Source organism: Otolemur garnettii, unplaced genomic scaffold (assembly GCF_000181295.1).
Source record: "Otolemur garnettii isolate 467f Iridium unplaced genomic scaffold, OtoGar3 scaffold00158, whole genome shotgun sequence".
Classification (NCBI taxonomy): domain Eukaryota; kingdom Metazoa; phylum Chordata; class Mammalia; order Primates; family Galagidae; genus Otolemur; species Otolemur garnettii.
In genome coordinates, this window is record NW_003852553.1 from 3,245,990 (window position 1) to 3,264,707 (window position 18,718).

At 43.6% G+C, this 18,718-nt stretch overlaps 1 protein-coding gene and 1 non-coding gene across 2 annotated transcripts; one reads left to right on the forward strand and one right to left on the reverse strand.

Moving 5' to 3' along the window:
• Positions 1-2,332: 2,332 nt before the first annotated feature.
• On the reverse strand, positions 2,333-18,445 carry CUNHXorf38 (chromosome unknown CXorf38 homolog). Its single transcript, XM_003799900.3, has 7 exons — positions 18,131-18,445; positions 17,841-17,975; positions 11,432-11,551; positions 10,267-10,416; positions 9,816-9,995; positions 4,100-4,262; positions 2,333-3,642 (listed from the first exon to the last, which is right to left on the reverse strand). Exons 1-6 carry the CDS (start codon positions 18,344-18,346, stop codon positions 4,101-4,103), a joined length of 963 nt encoding a protein of 320 aa, XP_003799948.1. The 5' UTR covers positions 18,347-18,445; the 3' UTR covers positions 2,333-3,642; position 4,100.
• LOC111728448 lies at positions 11,884-11,990 on the forward strand. The gene has a single exon (XR_002775738.1). It is a non-coding gene; the product is annotated as a U6 spliceosomal RNA (small nuclear RNA).
• Positions 18,446-18,718: the final 273 nt, after the last annotated feature.

An 18,718-nucleotide genomic window follows, 5' to 3' on the forward strand; every position in this document is an offset into this window, starting at 1 on the left:
AGTATGTAAGGACATTGCCCACTTTCCCACAGAGATGTCAAAAAATGCTTCAAATTCTGTGGTCATTACAAATGTGCATCTAACATACAGCATGGGTTTGAGAAGTCTGTGGAAGATAATATTAGATTCAGACTACAATGCAGTAATAAAAATTAGTTCTTAGTTATGAAATGAATCATAACCTATCAAGATTTTTATTAAAATACTAAAGGACTTTTTCACTTCACCATTTCATGAGTAAAAATTAATATATTTTGAGGCTTGCCTTACAAAATGTATTTTGTAATCTATTTCAATAAAAGGCCACTGTCTGTTGAAGACATTTCAAAGCAGGTAGGTTTCTAATTAATGTGGTAAGGGAAAAGGAGGTAATCTCTAGTTATAATTTCCTACCACTCTGCAGTTTGTAACTTAGAGGACAAATGTATAGAAACTATCCAAAAGATTACATCACCTCTACTCCAATGCAATGCTCCACTTACCAAATCTAATTCATAACATGCCTGCCTAAGACATCTAACCCTTAGGATATTTGTGTTTCAAGTCATGTAAGTAATTAATACTTTAATAAAAATGAACCTTGGCTCGGCGCTTGTGGCTCAAGCGGCTAAGGCGCTAGCCACAAACACCTGAGCTGGCGGGTTCAAATGCAGCCTGGACCCACCAAACAACGAGGGCTGCAACCAAAAAACAGCCAGGCATTGTGGCAGGGGCCTGTAGTCCCAGCTACTTGGGAGGTGGAGGCAGGAGAATTGCTTGAGCCCAGGAGTGGGAGGTTGCTGTGAGCTGTGATGCCATAGCACTCTACCTAGGATGACAGCTTGAGGCTCTGTCTCAAAAAATAAAAAAATAAAAATAAAAATGAACCTTTCAGGCTGGGCACATTGGTTCACACCTGTTATCCAAGCACTCTGGGAAGCTGAGGTTTTTGTCACCAACACACTTTAGTACATCTCCCAGAATTCCAGGTGTCTTATTATGAGTTTAATATGTCATATCTTTCTCCTTAAGTTATCTGAGATCCCTGGTAAAGAACAGGGTAAATCCAAAGAACTGCCTTCTATCTTTGCAACTATAAGGCTAAAACCATTTTTGTCCTCTAATTCTTTCATAACTATGAACTACATGTTGTGTCCTCAGGAGAGGTCAAGAACAAATCATATTGCCAGATGAAGGATAAGGCACTCCACGATGAAACAAAGACTGCCTTGTGCAGAAAATCGTCCGCTCATTGGGCTTCTCCCTGTGACCATGATGATCCACAAGTGCCCCTGGAGGTGGAGCTACAAAATGCAGGCTATAGCATATTCAAGGAAATGTGACACAGACATCTTGCACTCTGAATTTACATTATTCATGTCTCTTTATTACTTTGAAATTAAAAATTTTAATTTCAAAACACACAAGTGCATGTTTGTCATAAAAATTTCACATGGGAGTATATAAAATAGAAAAGCCAAATTCCTTCTAATTATCCCCTCTAGCCTACTTCTTCTCACAGGGGTAAGAGCACAATAGCTTGGGAAAAGCACAAAACTTTCCAGACCTGTTATTTTAAAATACAGAGTATTACAGCATGCTATACATTGTTAAACATTTTGCTTTTTTATTTGTCTCAGATCATTCCATATTACTGCATTGCAGCATTACCTTATTCTTACTAACAGTTGCATAATATCCCCTCGATGGCTGGTTAACAGTGCTGTTGTATGTATCCTTTTGCACATATACCTGTACAGTTTTGTGAAGAAACTACCACAGGTTGAGGTCTCTGTATAGGATACATTTGCTTTAAAACCCTCTGTGCACACGTCTTCTTCTCTCCAATGAAATGTAATGAAATGTTGCCAGTATAAAGTTCTCCAAACAATATCCTTATCAGAGCAGGAAAATGCAATAAGATGACAGCCTGTACACCGTCATCCACACCCACCCTACAAATCCTTATATGTTTGTAACTACTTCAGTGTCTGGCACATGATTGAGTTGATAAATGCTTGTTGGATAAATAAGGAAAAACTAACTAGACACAGGTCTAAAATGGCAATGTTTAGAACCCCAAATTCCTAAAGTTACAAATTAGGTCTTAAATTGGTTAGTGAATCAAGATTCTATGTGATCCCAAGTTTTGTATCTCATACCTAGAAGCTAGGAAATGTTTCATTAAGTTTCTTAGTTTGAAAGAGACAATGAATAAAAATTCTTCTTGTTTTACAATTGAAGTCTTCTCAAGGAACTTCATGAAATGAAGGGACAGAGAAAATGTAAGACGAAAGACAAAATAGTAACTGGAAAGATTAACGCAGAAAGTAGACACATTGGTACACACATAGTGGTTTTATAAAAATTATATTAAATGCATTTTAATGTAAACGTATATACCAAATATACCCCTACCCTCTGACCATTCTCTACAGATTACAACCTTGGTGGGTAGATGAATAGGAAAAGCAGGTTTTTTACTTGGGCTTGGAATGGGGCGATTTCTCCAGGCACTGGGGAGCATGGCAATTCTGTTCCTCAAGGTCCAAAGGCAATGTGACCCAGTTAAGTACCACTAGCCTTGGAAGTGAGCAGATGGAAGGGAAGGTGAAAGTGAGGCTGGCCCTACAGACCACTGCATACAATGGGGCTGAAGTTGCACAGTTCAGGAAATCAGAATGAAGAAAGGAGTGGATTGCTTTTTGGGTAAATAAAGGAAGTAAGCATGAATTTGTTCAAAGAAAATGATGTCTTTGAATTTCCATAAGAAAGTTTAGATTTTATTCTTAAATTTCATAACAAAGGACAAGTTAATAGTCTAACTATTATTAGTTAGTTAATAGTCTAACTAATGATATTTAGGCCAACAAATATTTCTAGGCTAACAGATGACTCTTCAGTCAAGGAAACATTCACTGGGCACGTGAGGGACAGGCCCTGAGCTTGGCACTGGGGATATAACTGGACAAAAATAGCCGTGACCACCATGGGAGTTTCCTTTTCCCAGGTATACCATAAATAAGCTGTCAGCTGAGGCGCCTTCCCTTGACACCCCTGCTTCCCTGGACACCCTAGCCTGCAGTCACCATTCTGCAGCCCCTCACTGATCAGCCTTGAGCTACTCAAACCTGGGAGTAAGAACTCTGTGCTAATTGGAAGTGGCTAGAACATGCACTTTCAGGCTATTTTTCTTCTTGCCTTCTAAAAAGGAAAGGCTTCTATAGTAATCTCAGCCCACCCTTGGACATCCTTACAAGCATGCAGGTAGCAGGCAGTGGGAATAGGATTGTCTGCCAATGAGGGAGCAGGGTGTGTTTGGCCTTTGGCACAGGTCAGGTCAAACACAGCCTTTAATATGTCAAGCAGCTATAGTTTAGGACCAGAAAAGAAACTCATCTTTAAAATAGCAAAAGATCCCTGGATGGTAACAAGTGTGGGTACAGGAGTATCTAATATTTTTGGATTGGTTTAGATTATATAGCCCCAAGTTTCTAAATATTAAAGAAAAATACTCCAAAAGAGTCAAAGGAAGGTGCAGGACAAAACAATAAAAATTCCTTTTTGTTGGGGTACAATCATTTGGTAACTTTTTCCTTTTGCATCTGAGATGGAAACCATGCTGACTTTTATAAACATGCCTGATTTTTCTCGAAGGGCAACCTAAAAGGAAAGAAAATATTTTATTTTTCTTTATTTGGGGGGAAGTAAAATACTGAAGACAGTTAAGTATGTTAACAAGTTTTCCTTACGGAAACTAGCCAATTGCTACTATTAATGCCACAGTAAGAACTGGGCACCAATGGCATCTTTTTACAGTAGAAATGCTTCTTAATTATGCTATAAAGTTGATTTGCTCAATTCTAGAGCACCAGTGACTTCAGGTGTGTTTGACTAAACAAAGCTGTCAGGGAACTGATGTTAAATTACTTCACAGATGTGAGAACCATTAATTATAGGAAGAGCACAAAACTCAGTGTCCTTTCTCTGAAATAATAAGGACATAGGGAAACTTCAGATTAGATGGTTGTGTGTTCATTACAGCCTCACAAAAGAATGCAGCCGTCATCAAAGCAATGAGGCTATCTGGTCTTATTTAACGTGATATGCCTAACCTCACCTCAGGCCTTCCTTTCAGGTGTCTGTCTCCCAGGTTCCTTTGAATCCAGTTTTTGATGTTGCCGACAGAGGCTGTCTAGCTTCTGCATATCTTCTGTAAGACCGTTTCTAAGATCCTCATTGTTTCTCAGAAATTCTGTCACCACTTCCAGTTGATTTGAGATCTGTACGAAGAAAACATACAACGTGCAGCTTTGACAATTTTACAGAAGACTTGTAATTCAAATGAAGAACTTAGTAGCCCCAAGATTGGCTTCTTGTTCATGTGTCCACCAAGAGACAGAATCTTGGCTATAGGCATCTGTCCGCAGACAAGTTAAAGTTTGAAAAACAAAACAAAACAAACTCTTTTTTTTTTTTTTTTTTTTTTTTTTTGAGACAGAGCCTCAAGCTGTCCCCCTGGGTAGAGTGCCGTGGCATTACAGCTCACAGCAACCTCCAACTCCTGGGCTCAAGCAAGTCTCCTGCTTCCGCCTCCCAAGTAGCTGGGACCACAGGTGCCCGCCACAACGCCCGGCTATTTTTTTTTTGGTTGCAGCCGTCATTGTTGTTTGGCGGGTCCGGGCTGGGGATTCGAACCCGCCACCTTAGGTGTACGTGGCTGGCGCCTTAGCTGGTTGAGCTATAGGCGCCGAGCCACAAAACAAACTCTTTAAAAAAAAAAAGCATCTTCCACTCAGGGAAAAAAAAACCCACAACACAATCCAGTAAAACTGCTTCTGGCACCAAACAAAGCGGTATTTGTTTATCTCCTCAAATTATTTTGCTTTTTTTTTTTTTGACACAGAATCTCACTCTGTCACCCTGGGTAGAGAGTGCTGTGGTGTCATAGCTCAAAGCAATCTCAAACGCCTGGGCTCAAGTGATCTTCTTGTCTCTGCCTCCCAAGTGGCTGGGAATACAGGCACCCACCACAGGGCCTGGCTAGTTTAGTAGAGATGAGGTCTCGCTCTTACTCAGGCTGGTCTCGAACTCCTGAGCTTAAGCAATCCACCTGCCTTGGCCTCCCAGAGTGCTAGGATTACAGGCATGAGCCACCATGCCCGGCCACTGTTTTTGCTTTTAAAACCTCCTGCATTTGTATGAAAAGGCTTCATTTCATACATACCCCATATATTTGTATATGTACATGTGTACATATAAAAATAAAATGAAGGTCTTTCACTTTGAACCTATACATTTATTACTATTAAATATACATATACATGCATGCATGCATAAATAAATTCAAAATCAACACAAGCGTACAAGATAAAAAGTCAGTCCTCTTCCAAACTGTCCTTAGTCACCCAGCTCCTCTCCCTAGAGGTGACCCAAATGAACAATTTCCTATGTTTCCGGAGCTATTCTATGCCATTACATGTGAGCATGTGTATATACACATTTTTAAAAACACAAATGGCAGCATTCTAGACACCACTGGTCTCTTCTATCAATATATGAGATTATAAAAAGTGGCCTCATTATCTTTTTTAATGCCGGAATAGCATTCCAGTAATAGATATTTCCTATTCTAACATATTATTTTGATCCTTCTGCTAAGACAAAAAAAACACTACAATAACTAACCTGGTATGTGTGTCATTTTGCATAAGGGACAAGTCTGTAGGATCTGTTTTTAGAAGGGAAATGCAATTTCATTTCCGATCCTGCTTTAAGTTTTGGCAAATTTTTTTTTTTTTTTTTTTTTTTTTTTTTGTTGAGACAGAGCCTCAAGCTGTCCCCCTGGGTAGAGTGCTGTGGCATTACAGCTCACAGCAACCTCCAACTCCTGGGCTCAAGCGAGTCTCCTGCCTCCGCCTCCCAAGTAGCTGGGACCACAGGTGCCCGCCACAATGCCTGGCTATTTTTTTGGTTGCAGCCGTCATTGTTGTTTGGCGGGTCCGGGCTGGGGATTCGAACCCGCCACCTTAGGTGTACGTGGCTGGCACCCTAGCCGGTTGAGCTATAGGCGCCAAGCCAAAATTTTAATAGATTTTGCCAAAACTGCCATCGATAGAGATTGTACCAATTTAAACTCCCTCTAGCAATATACTTTATCTTTTAAGTTAATAAAAGTATTCATGGAAGAGTACTATGGAAGTGTTTTCAAGGGGCTTGTCCTAGAATACCCTCACTGGTTACTATGCCTATTACAAAGACATGATACTCATATTTTGAGGGTGTGGTGAATGTTTACAAATGGGTCCAAGCTAAGTCAAGATTATCTAATGACGAAAGTGATGGGGTACCCTACCCCAGCAGGTGTACAGAACTGATTCTTAGGGACCAGGTCTAGGTTGGAGCCTCTGCAAGTACTCATGTTACTGTTGTGTGGGCAAGTGAAATTGCTGGATGCTGGTCAATAGCTGATGGGGCTGGAAGGGACAGGGAAGGCTGGCTGAGGCTGCGCCAGATGAACAGGGAGGAGCTGAAGATGACCAGAGGGCTTCAGATTAGTTAGTAAAGTTGACTAGGGCTGTGTCCCTCAGGTGGAGCTGTTTATTTCATGGCTGGAAACCAGCCTAGAGCTTCTGCAAGATGCCTGACCTTTAAATAATAAATCTGAAAATCATAGAAATGTGAAATGAAGATCATTCCAATGACATTACCCACAGCAGGCATTAGTAACTGTTAGCTCTTACTGACTGTGCTTGGTGTCCTAGGCAAAGCTCAGCGTCTTCCTGTGGCCATCAGATGCCCATGACTGCACTAGTCAGGTCTTTGTATCATAGCACATGCTTCCAGACGGACTTTTGGCCCTCAGTGGGGTCCCCTTCCCCCAAGTCATCAAGGATGGAGACTTTACCACTTGATGATCCTGTGCTGTCTCCTCCTGACCCTCTCTGCAGACTCTCAGAACTAGTTTGCTCTCTATTCCACTTAGTTTCTTTTCCTTTGTTTAAGTTTCAGTTTTTTCCTATTCCCAGTCACCATTCTTTCTCATTGTCTCCAATAAGAGTGCCCCATAATTGACATTTGTTGGAACTTCAGTTTTCCTTTTTGTGAAAAGCAATAAATGCACTTGCCCTTGAAATGTGCTTTAAGAGATGCTCTGGCTGAGACGATTATTTTAGCTTGAAGGGAAGGAGGCAGTCAAAAGGAGGTTATTTTTTTAAGTATGGGGAAGGCTTCGCACATTTATATGTAAAGAGGGGAAAGGAAGTAGAGAATGAAAAATGGAAAATATCGGAAAAATTATAGAAAGCAGTCACACAGATTTGGACACTGAAGCCCAGCTTCGTCATTTAACTAGCTGTGTGACAGTGAGCAGACATTTGACCTCTCTGAGCTTATTGCTATGTATGCAAATTAAGGATGACACCAACACCACCAAGGGTTCTTGGGAAGACCAGAAATAATCTACTAAAAGCATTTAGCACTGTGCCTGGTACATTCCTTTTATCCTTCACACATTTAACAAATTTTAAATTTATTGATAATTTATTATGTGCTTGCTGGTCTACTGTTCTAGGCAAAAGATGCTCAGCAACTTCCTTTTTCCAGTCATTTAAGCCAAAACTCCTGGCCTTGTCTTTGACCTCTTTCTTTCACATGTCATGTCACACCCACCCACCTTCTTACCACGTCTACACTTCCACGCTGGTCCAAACTACCATCATCTCTTATCTGGACACTGACCTCATTCCAGGTGTCCTTGCTTCTCTCTCTGCTCCTCTCCTCCACTACCAACAGGGCATCCTCACCACAAAGCCAGCAGGGTCCTTGACTTTGCAATGGCTCAGAAGTCCTGCTTCCTCCCCCTTCATTTTGCTGACCTCCTTACCCACTATTCTTTCCCTCCCTCCATTCCAGCCGCACTTCTCAACTTGCTGTTCCTTCTGCCAAATACACTTCCTCCAGATACATACGTGGGGAATCCTCACCTACTTCAAGGAATTGCTAAGTCTTCTCGATGAGGCCACCTTGACCACCATATTACAACCTGACACTTGTCCCCACTGTGCTCTATACCGTGTTTCTCCCTCCACTGCACCTTATCACTTACTTATTATGTTTACTGCTCGAAGTCTGTTTTCCACTACAGGGATCTTTGTCTATTCTGTTCACTCATGCATGCCATAATAGGTGCTCAATAAATATTTCTGAAATATGACAAATGGAGTGACATTTTTTATCCTGTTCCCAATGGCCCTGAGTATACTTTATCATTGCCCCTTTTCCCTAAGCTTCCCTGTGGATCTCTGTGAAAGGAGTTCTCTCACCAAGTTTAAGAAAGCAGCAATGATTTTAAAGTATGTGTAAATTATTTACCTTTTTCCTTTCCTTCCCTTTTTTTGAAACAGAGTCTCATTCTACTGCCTGGGCTATAGTGCAGTAGCAACATCATAGCTCAATGCAACCTCATACTCCTGAACTCAAGTGATCCTCCTGCCTCAGCCTCCTGAGTAGCTGGGACTATAGGTACCCACCACAAAGCCCAAATTATTTTTCTATTCTTAGTAGAGACAGGGTCTCCCTCTTCCTCAGGCTGGTCTTCAACTCCTGAGCTCAAGGCATTTCCTTGCTTCAGCCTCCCAGAGTGCTAGGATTACAGGCATGAGACACCACACCCAGCCTCCTATTAGACCATCATTACCCTGAAGGTCCTAAGCTAGAAACCTTGATGAGCCTTTAAACCTCCACCCCTCTCCACCCTTTTATACCCTAATGTCATGCTCCTAGTAATCTAACCAGACACTAAGATCCATCAGGTCTACCTGGGCAGAATCAGCTCCTCTTCTCTATCCTTTAGTTTCTGTTCTCTCTCTCACCCTCACACAACTAGAAGAGCCTCACCACTAGTTGCTGGTGACTTGTCTAACCCCCAAATGCCATAAGAATTAACTTTCTAAAAGCCATATCTGATTCTTTCACTCTTTCTTGCTTAAAATCATCTGTCGGCTCCCTATTGCTTTTTGGGAATAAGGATCAAAGCACTTGGCATGGCACAGAAAGCCTTTCAACATATGGCTTCAGCTTACTTTACCACCCTCACACCTAACTACCTGCTATGCTTGCCTGTCACTGTCAAGCCTCTTTCATGCCTTTGTGAATGCTGTGCCCCAAGAATGGCCTTTTTCACTTGCCAATTTGTCAAACTCTTTTTTTCTTTTTTTGAGACGGAGCCTCAAGCTATCCCCACTGGGTAGAGTGTCATGGCATCACGCTCACAGCAACCTCCAACTCCTGGGCTCAAGCAAGTCTCCTGTCTCAGCCTCCCAAGTAGCTGGGACCACAGGCGCCCGCCACAAAGCCTGGCCATTTTTTGGTTGCAGCCATCATTGTTGTTTGGCGAGCCCGGGCTGGGGATTCGAACCCGCCACCTTAGGTGTATGTGGCTGGTGCCTTAGCCACTTGAGCCACAGGCGCCAAGCCCAATTTGTCAAACTCTTATTTGATTTCTTTGAGTCTCAGCTCAACAGCACCTTCTCAGCAAAGCCTTTTATGGCAATCCCCTCTGCCAGTGAAGAACCCCCCAGCACATTTTTTCCCCAAGAATTGCTGTGCCTTTACCATGCTTTTCTACTTTATGGCACAGATTAGGCACTCAAATGTTTCCTGATTAAGTGAAAATATTTTCACATTAACCTGTGCCAAAAGAATATTCACTTCTGGAAATTGATTTATAAATCATAAGCACAGTTGGCGTTATGTTAAAATGAGCTACTCTTTCTCCCTGGCACCTTTCTTTGTGTTGTTTACTCAAACAGATGATGTAATGTTTTTCTTTTTACCTCTTCAGGCGACATCTCTTGTTCTTCTGCTTGAAGGTACATCTCTTGAAGTTTTTCCTTTAGTAACTGCATCTCTATTTCATTAATTTGGCTCTCACTTAGGTAGGTTTCTATTTCACATTCATACCCATCTCGCTGATCTTCCTCAGGGATGTGAACAGCCCAGTCAGATGTCAATAGCTGGTGGGATATATTTATATGAACCAATTTTATAGAAAAGATAGTCCACTGAATTACTCAAAGAACTTATAATTAAACATTATTAATTAATAACATACTGTGGCCATAGAAAAGCTTACTGGCCTTGTATAATTCCAGATTTCTATCAGCATACTTTCCTCTGCTTATGTTCTAAAATTTAGTTTAAATCCAATAAACTTAAAATTCTAAATGAGTAGTCACTTTTTCCCCTTTGGTTCTGTATGTCAGAATTATTAAATATGACTTTTACCTGTTCTATTCTGGAGTATACTGTCACAATTTCTGGGATATTGTTGAATTCATTCAGAAAATTTTGGATCTTCATCTGAAAATCTTGAAGCCATGTAGAAGATACTTTCATTTCTGAAGAGTGCATAATCTCATTACGACACTTAATCAACTATAGAGAGATAAAAAGATAAAAGGCTTCAAAATCAAACAATGGGGTAAACAGATTTTTTTTTGAGATAGAGTCTCACTTGTCAGCCTCAGTAGAGTGCCATGGCATCACAGCTCACAGCAACCTCAAACTCTTGGGCTCAAACAATTCTCTTGTCTCAGCCTCCCAAGTAGCTGGAACTAAAGGCGCCCATCATAACACCTGGCTATTTTTAGAGACAGGGTCTCGCTGTTGCTCATGCTGGTCTTGAACCTGTGAGCTCAGGCAATCCACCTGCCTTGGCCTCCCAGAGTGCTAGGATTATAGGCATGAGTCACCATGCTCAGCCAGGTAAACAGATCTTGTGACTCCAAAAGAAAATCACAGAAAAGCTCTATTTTTTTGAGACAGAACCTCACTTTGGCACCCTGGGTAGAGTGCCGTGGCACCATAGCTCACAGCAACCTCAAACTCTTGGGCTTAAGTGATTTTCTTGCCTCAGCCTCCCTAGTAGCTGGGACTACAGGCACCTGCCACAACGCTCGGCTATTTTTAGAGATAGGGTCTCACTCTGGCTCAGGCTGGTCTCGAACCTGGGAGCTCAGGCATGCTAGGCTTACAGGCATGAGCCACTGTATCTGGCCCCTTAGAAAGGCTCTGTTAGTGACAAAATCAGTCAGGGTGGTCTTTAGATGAGATGGGCTAAAACTTTCTTGGGATCATGTGCATAATTTGGATGAGTTGGTTGTTAAGCAGGACAGGCAGTGGTGGCAAAAACACCCGTTGGGCCAGATAAATGTCCTAGGTGGGCTGCATGTGGCCCGTGGGCCATTGTTTGAGGACATCTATTATAGATGGTATGCATACATGATAAGTAGATACAAGTCAAACTCTCTTGGCACCTGCTATTCTGGGGAACTACTGTATGCTATGGCTGCATGGCTGACTTAGCATCACAGAGTGTGTTTCACGGCTGGTCCCCAGTACCCACCCAACTGACTCAGTGTATGGTTTCAAATTCTGACAGCTCTCTTACCTCTGTGACTTTTTTTCGATCAATCACAAAATGATCGCAGGAGTTGATAAGACTTAAAAGAGCAACTGCATCACATTCTTCAGGTCCTTGTTTGTCTGTCAGTCCTCGGGGCATGTAGGCCTGCAGTACAAGGAGGCAGGAGAGAGACCTGAGTCTCCTCCAACTCTAGGAGCTGGAGAGACAACAGTTATTTGCTAATTTTCCAGATAATGACTGGCTGAAATTCTCTTACGCACGGAGGTTTCAAGTTAGAGGCACATGAGTCCACAATGCAAGCAGGGAAACCAGTGTCACAGCCTTGACCAAGAGCAGTATCTGAAGAGCTTCTCTATCCCTCTGCTATTAGGTGTACCTGACATAACTGGTTTTCTGTCCTGTCTGAAGGGCACATAAGCAGAAAGTACAGGTAGGATGTCACCTTTTGCTTCCTTACTGAAATTCCAGTGACCGACATGCTTGCTTTGGCAGCATATATACCAAAACTGAAGCAATACAGAGAAGGTTAGCATAAACCCTGTGCAAGAATGACACGCAAATTCCTGAAGCATTCAGAGGAAAAGAAAAAAATTTCACTAGCTGAGTTGCTGAAGAAGATTTAAAAATAACACAATTACTCGAAAGTGGACACTTTTTAAATGACTTGAGAAAACTCAGTACAGTAGTATTAAGTTGAGAGTTTGGGCTTAGGAGTGCAACAGAACTAACTGGGTTCAAATGCCAGCTCTGCTACTTGTCAGATGTGTAACCCTGGCCAAGTTACTTATCCTCAGATTCCTCATCAGTAAATGGGGAATAACTGTTCTCATCTACCTCAAAGGATGCTGTGAGAATTAAATAAGTGAATGCAGGTAAAGCTCCAACACAGTGCCCCACACACGCTCATTAACAGGCCATAAATGCTGGCAATTATCACATCAATGGTGCAAGGTGAGAAAGACCCACCTAGGAGTTACAGCTGGAATCCTATGAATTTGAGATACTGCACATACCAGAAGGACCTTGTTCTAGAATCTAGCATGATGGTGCCTTTAGTAGGATTTTTATGGCGCAGACTCCCAAAATGGTATTCTGGCAAAGCTTAGGCATAGTTCTTTCCTAAAGTATTTCCCAACTTACATTGGATGCAATAACTTTACCAGGCTAAGAATTTCATGGGTACTTTCCTGCCAAGGGAGTAGAACAGATGACATACAAAAAATTACATATAATTAGAACTCTAAATAAAAGCGACCTGTTCCATCGAAAGCAAACACATTTCAGTAGATAAGCAACTACTGGGCTCCTACAGGGCTGCTCACAACAGTATTCTGAAAAGGCTGGGGTAAGTGCTGATGTACCCCAAGGAGATTTAGGGCTATGTTCCCAATGGTGGTAGAATTATACACCTGAGCCTCATGTAACTAAGAAAAACTTGGTAGATGCTAAGTGGCCCCTATCAGAAGGTAAAGTAGACAGTACCATCACGATCTTCCCATGCCATAACAGCTACCGACACTGCCAACCCTCTGAGAGAAGCCTAGTACGGGGTGCTACAAAGGTTAACAAAGAGGCTAACTTACCACAGGCAAACTAACGCAAATATTGCTTAATTCACCTGCTGCTGAGAAGAACATGTGAAGTTAGAGGGGCCTTAAGTGTCTCCAAACCAGGCATCATTTTTCCTTTCCATTCTAAGGCAGGTCCTCTCTGGCATTTTCTCACCAAGATCAATCTCTTCCATGTTAAGGTTTTATTTTAGTAATTACTCCCTTTCTTCAGAAGTAGAAGCCAGCAGGGAGGCTCTACTGCCTCCTTGCAGTGAAGTAAGTTTCTTAAAATTGTACTGCACACTACGTGTCCCACACAGCAAACACGCAGTGGAGAGGAACATGTTACTGCCTCTCTCTCTCTAACCTCTTGTGTCTCTTCACTGAGTAGGAGGAGACAAGGCAGGAGAAATAAACAGGGGTCCGGTCATGCTGAGCTTTATCAGCTCCCTTCCTCTGGGAGTGCAGACTTTACTCTAAGGCCATCAGGAAGCTACCCAAGGGTTTTGGACAAGGGGATGAAACGATCTGATTCCTGTTTGAAGCCCGCACATCCTGCTGTGTGAAGAACCAACCAGAGGTCCCCAAAGCCAGGCAGGAGAGGGTGAGAACTGTGATGTGGAGATGGAGGAGAGGATTCCAAAATTATTTTGCAGGTATATATAAGGCAGGTAGTAAGAGGGAAAGAAATGAAAGAATAATGCTTCTGGAGAGGTGGGGGTCGAGATAAAAAGTCCTACTTTGGAAATAAATAAAAAGTGCTGTGGAGAAGCTGGTAGGGAGGGTCAAGTAAGCAGTTGGACATGTACATTTGGAGCTCAGGAGAGGGGTAGGGCTGGGGCACTGATTTGGCAGCCATGAGCATAAAGGGAGTATTTAACTCCATGGGCCCGGGTAGTATCACCAGAGAAAAGGAGGACAGAAGGACAGAAGAGCCCCAGCCCTGAGTCCCAAGGGAGGCTAAATGATACTCATAAGGAGGCTGAACAAAAGGCATGGAGATGGGCAGAAAGCCAGGAAAGTTTTTTAAGAAGAGGCACCAGTAGTGCTGAATGCCTCTGAGAGGGAAGAATAAGGCCAGACAACTGAAGGTCGCAGGTATAGTGGAGTGGCAGGAGCAGAGCCAGGATGGAGTGGGTTGCAGAGTAAGTAGAATCTGAGGAAAAGAGAAAAGGTATCAAACTTCTTTTTGAGAAGCTTGGCTTGGTATGTGTATGAAAGGCTGATTAAAAAAAAAAATGAGGAGGTGGCTCGACACCTATAGCTCAACCAGCTAAGGCGCCAGCCACGTACACCTAAGGTGGCGGGTTCGAATCCCCAGCCCGGACCCACCAAACAACAATGATGGCTGCAACCAAAAAATAGCTGGGCATTGTGGCGGGCGCCTGTGGTCCCAGCTACTTGGGAGGCTGAGGCAGCCCAGGAGTTGGAGGTTGCTGTGAGCTGTAATGCCACGGCACTCTACCCAGGGGGACAGCTTGAGGCTCTGTCTAAAAAAAAAAAAAAAAAAATGAGGAGAAAGCTGGAGGAAATGAATTAAGGTAGGTGGTGCCTGTGGCTCAAAGGTGGAGGATGCCGGAGGTGGCGGGTTCAAACCCAGACCCAGTCAAAAACTGCAAAAACTACAAAAAAAAAAAAAAAAGAAAGAAAGAAAGAAATGAATTGAGGGAAGTCTTTTTTTAAATCTTATTTTCTAAGTATTTATTCAAGTGTTTTAAAAAACAGTTTTATTGAGATATAAGTCACTCTTCCACAGTGTATACTAGTGGTATTTATATATTCACAGTGGTGCAACTATCCTCATAGTGAATTTTAGAACATTTTCATCACCCCCAAATGAAACCCCCTATTCATCAGCTGCCATCCCCCAGGCCCTAGCAACCACTAATCTACTTCTGCCTCTGTAGATTTGCCAATTTTCGACATTTTGTATAAATGGAATCCTACAATATGTGACTGGCTTCTTTCACTTAGCATGATGATTTCAAGATTCATCCATGTTCTAACATGTATCAGTACTTCATTCCTTTTTATGGCAAAGTAATATTCCATTGTATGGATATACTGTATTTCTTAAAAAACCATTCATCAGCTGACGTAAATGTAAGTTGTTTGTACCTTTCAGCTAGTGTGAATAGTGCTGCTATGAACATTTGTGTACACGTTTTTGAGTGGATGTAAGTTTTCATTTCTCTTCGGTATATACCTAGGAGTGGAATTGCTGGGTCATATGGTAACTATTTAATCCTTTCTTTCTTTTAAAAAACTGAAATAAATCAAGGCACTATTTATATTAAAGCTTTCTATATGATGATGGGATTAAGCAGGGAGGAAGAGTAGATAGTTCCTTGGGCAGGTGGAAAGGGATAAGATCCAACACACAAATGGAGGTATAGGGCAATAATAGAGAGGCATCTTTCCTCCTCTGTAGCAGATGAAAAAAGATGGTACATATAGAGATAAGTTGGTAGGTTTGGCTAAAAATGAGGAAGTACAGCTGGCCCTCCATATCCATAGGTTTTGCATCTGTGGATTCAACCAATCAGGTATCAAAAATGTTCAGGAAAAAATAACAGTACAATAAGAAAAAGTAAATATAGATTAAAAATACATATAGTATAGCAACAGTTTATATAGCATGTACATTGTTAGGTATTATAAGTAATCCAGAGATGATTTAAAAAGTATATGGGAGGATGTGCCTGAGTTATATGCAAATACTCAGCCTTTTTATATCAGGGACTTGAGCATCCACTGATTCTGCTATTAGAGGGGCAGTCTTAGAATCAACCCCCCTTGGATACAGAGGGACGACTGCATGTGTCTGGGCTGGGGCAACCACCAAACTCCATGAAGTGTGAGCAAGGTTAACAGCTGGGAATGAGGGTGGAGGAATGGAAGTGGAAGCTTGGCAAGGAAAGGTAGAAACAGTTGCTTCCTGGAATAGAAGTGGAGAGAGAAAGAGAAGTGGCCAAATCACTGGGGCTCCATGATCAAGAATGAAAGTGAAACCAGTCAGTTCCCTCGTGAGATTCTGAGCAAAAGCAGATGATGATGTCATCAGGGCTAGAGTCGGGCCAGGCAAATTCAGAGAAAGGAGAAAAAAAGCCGAGATAACTGCAAGGGACTGACTTTAATAATGGGCCATAGTATCCATCTGAGCTGGATAGGTGACAAAGGTAGGCAGGAGGGTCAAGGCTTCTGGGTATTGGGGTGGCAGTGGAAGCCTCAAAGAAAAAAAGTAGTACAGGGACAAAGAGCGGGGGCAGGTGCCAAAGGCAAGTAGGATGTTAGATACTGAGACTTCCTGTGCTGACAGGGTCTAGGGAATGAGCATGTAAATGGGAGGTTGAGGTGGTGTGGAGCAGAGGATGCTAGAATAGGGACCCCAGGAACTGAGAGGATGGGGTTGGATTAGAAAGTATGCAGGTGATGGCAACCAAGAGGAGGAAAGAGTGGCATAAGCAAGTTTCAAGAGGATTCCCAGGAGGATAGCCCTCTGCAAACAGGTAAGGGATAGTCACAGTAAAGGGTAGAGTTTTGTTTAAGTCATTTCTCTTTTCTAGGTTAAAAAAAGTAGAAGCTGGCAACAATATGGCAGCAATGAAAAAAAAATTGGGTAGAAGGTGTAGGTGGTAGCCAAAAATCTAGGGACCACTGATACGGTCCAATTACCTCATTTTTTTTAATTTCAAAATATTATGGGGGTAAGAATGTTTTTGGCTACATGTATGGATTTTGCTATGTTTGAGTCAGGAGAATAAGTGTGCCCATCATCTAGCTAGTGTTCATTGTACCTATTAGATAGGTTTTCGCCCATCTCCTACCCCCTCAGTTTCCTCATTTTTGAGGTTAGGTAACAGAGGCTGGCCCAATGTCACATCACAGCAGCTGAGCCAAACTCAGATCACCTGCTTCCCTAACACTGCTCCTTCCCAGGTGCCCACCTGTGCCTGCTGCTAACAAGCAGGGAGATTGACTTCAAAAGTCAATTTGTGTTAGGAAGCCACTTTTTTTTTTTTTTGAGACCGAGCCTCAAGCTGTCCCCCTGGGTAGAGTGCCGTGGCATCACAGCTCACAGCAACCTCCAACTCCTGGGCTTAAGCGAGTCTCCTGCCTCCGCCTCCCAAGTAGCTGGGACCACAGGCGCCCGCCACAACGCCCGGCTATTTTTTGGTTGCAGCCGTCATTGTTGTTTGGTGGGTCCAGGCTGGGGATTCGAACCGCCACCTTAGGTGTACGTGGCTGGCGCCTTAGCCGGTTGAGCTATAGGCGCCGAGCCAGGAAGGCACTTCTGACTGCTCCTCCCCCTTCCCTACTGGGCTTCTGGCAAACATCAAAAAGTCAAAAAAGTTTCCCAATGGGTCCAGCTAGTAAGTCACATTGCTGAGATGTGAAGACAGATCTGGCTGCCTATCCCATCCCTACCTCCCCAAAGTTTTATTCCTTAGTTGGGCACTTAAGATCCTTTCTCTTTTAGTCCTAACTTTTGCTGGTTTACTCCACCATACTAATGGAACCTTGCTGTCAAAATGAGCTATTCAGCGAGCCCACCCTCAAACACACCTTACAAGATTCTCCCTCTATGCCTATGTTCGTGATACTTGCCCCCAGCATCACTTGTAGAAATCTTTCCTACAATTTTGCAAGCAAGGGTAGCAAACTCAAATGCCTTCAGGAAGCGGACAGGTAGAAGCAAACTTCTACTTCACTGAGTTGAGTCCATTATAACAGACCGGAACCGCCTACACACTACCTTTAATCAACCCACCAATCTCCCTCTCTGCATCTCTGTCAATGAGGTCCCGACTTTACAAGACTAGATCTCCGGGCACCCAGGTGACTCGCTGTCGCCTCCTCCCATCCCGGCTGCAGGTGCTTACCTTGGCCACCTCCCAGGCGTCGATAGGCCAGCGGCCTGGCCGGCAGTTTCCCCAGTATACATCTCCGTTTCTGTTGATGTGATGTCTCAAAATCTCCCGTTTCCACTCTGCGCACACCTGACACTGAGGCTGAAACTACAGAGGAAGGCAGTGAAGAGGACCCAGCAGGGAGGGGCGTCGTAGCCGGCCCCGCCCCGCGGAAGGAACGGTGTAATGCGTTTAGGTACTCGAACAGGGACAGGATGGGGTGGGGTGAGGGCGAAAGTCAGGGCCTCCAGCCAGGTGCTCACCTGGCGGGCGCGGGGGCTGCATCGTGAACCCCCGCTGCAGGCGGCGCGGGGGCCCAGGCCGGGAGCTGCAGTGAGCAGGCCTTGGTGGAAGGAGAGCACCTCGCGGCCGACGAAGCCCTGCAGACAGCTGCGAAGCAGCAGTAGGCAGTGACCTGCCTTTACCCAGTTCTTGTACTCCGCGCAGTTAAGGCGCACGGCCAGCTCAGACAACACCATGTTCAGCGCGCACCCGGAAGGTAGCCAGGCGGGGGGCGTGGCTGACGGTAGTACGCAGGCGCGGGAGCCTGGGAGCCGCCGGAGGCAGTAGCGCGGGCGCCGGCGCGGCCCCGCCCAGAGGCGGGAATGGAGGAGAACCCCGCATGCGCCCTTGTCCCCGGGGCGGGGCGTCTTGGCTTCCGAGACACGTCGGTCCCACCCCCATTAAGGGACTGCAGCTGTTTAAGTACTTTGGTGCTTGCCCAGGTGACCTCTACCTGAAAACCTTAGGCTTTGTCTTACAAAGTGAGATCCCGACCCCGGTTTGATTTCCTCTCCTGACGTATGTAACTCCGTTTTTTTATCTTAAGAGATGTAGAAGGTGCTCAAGGC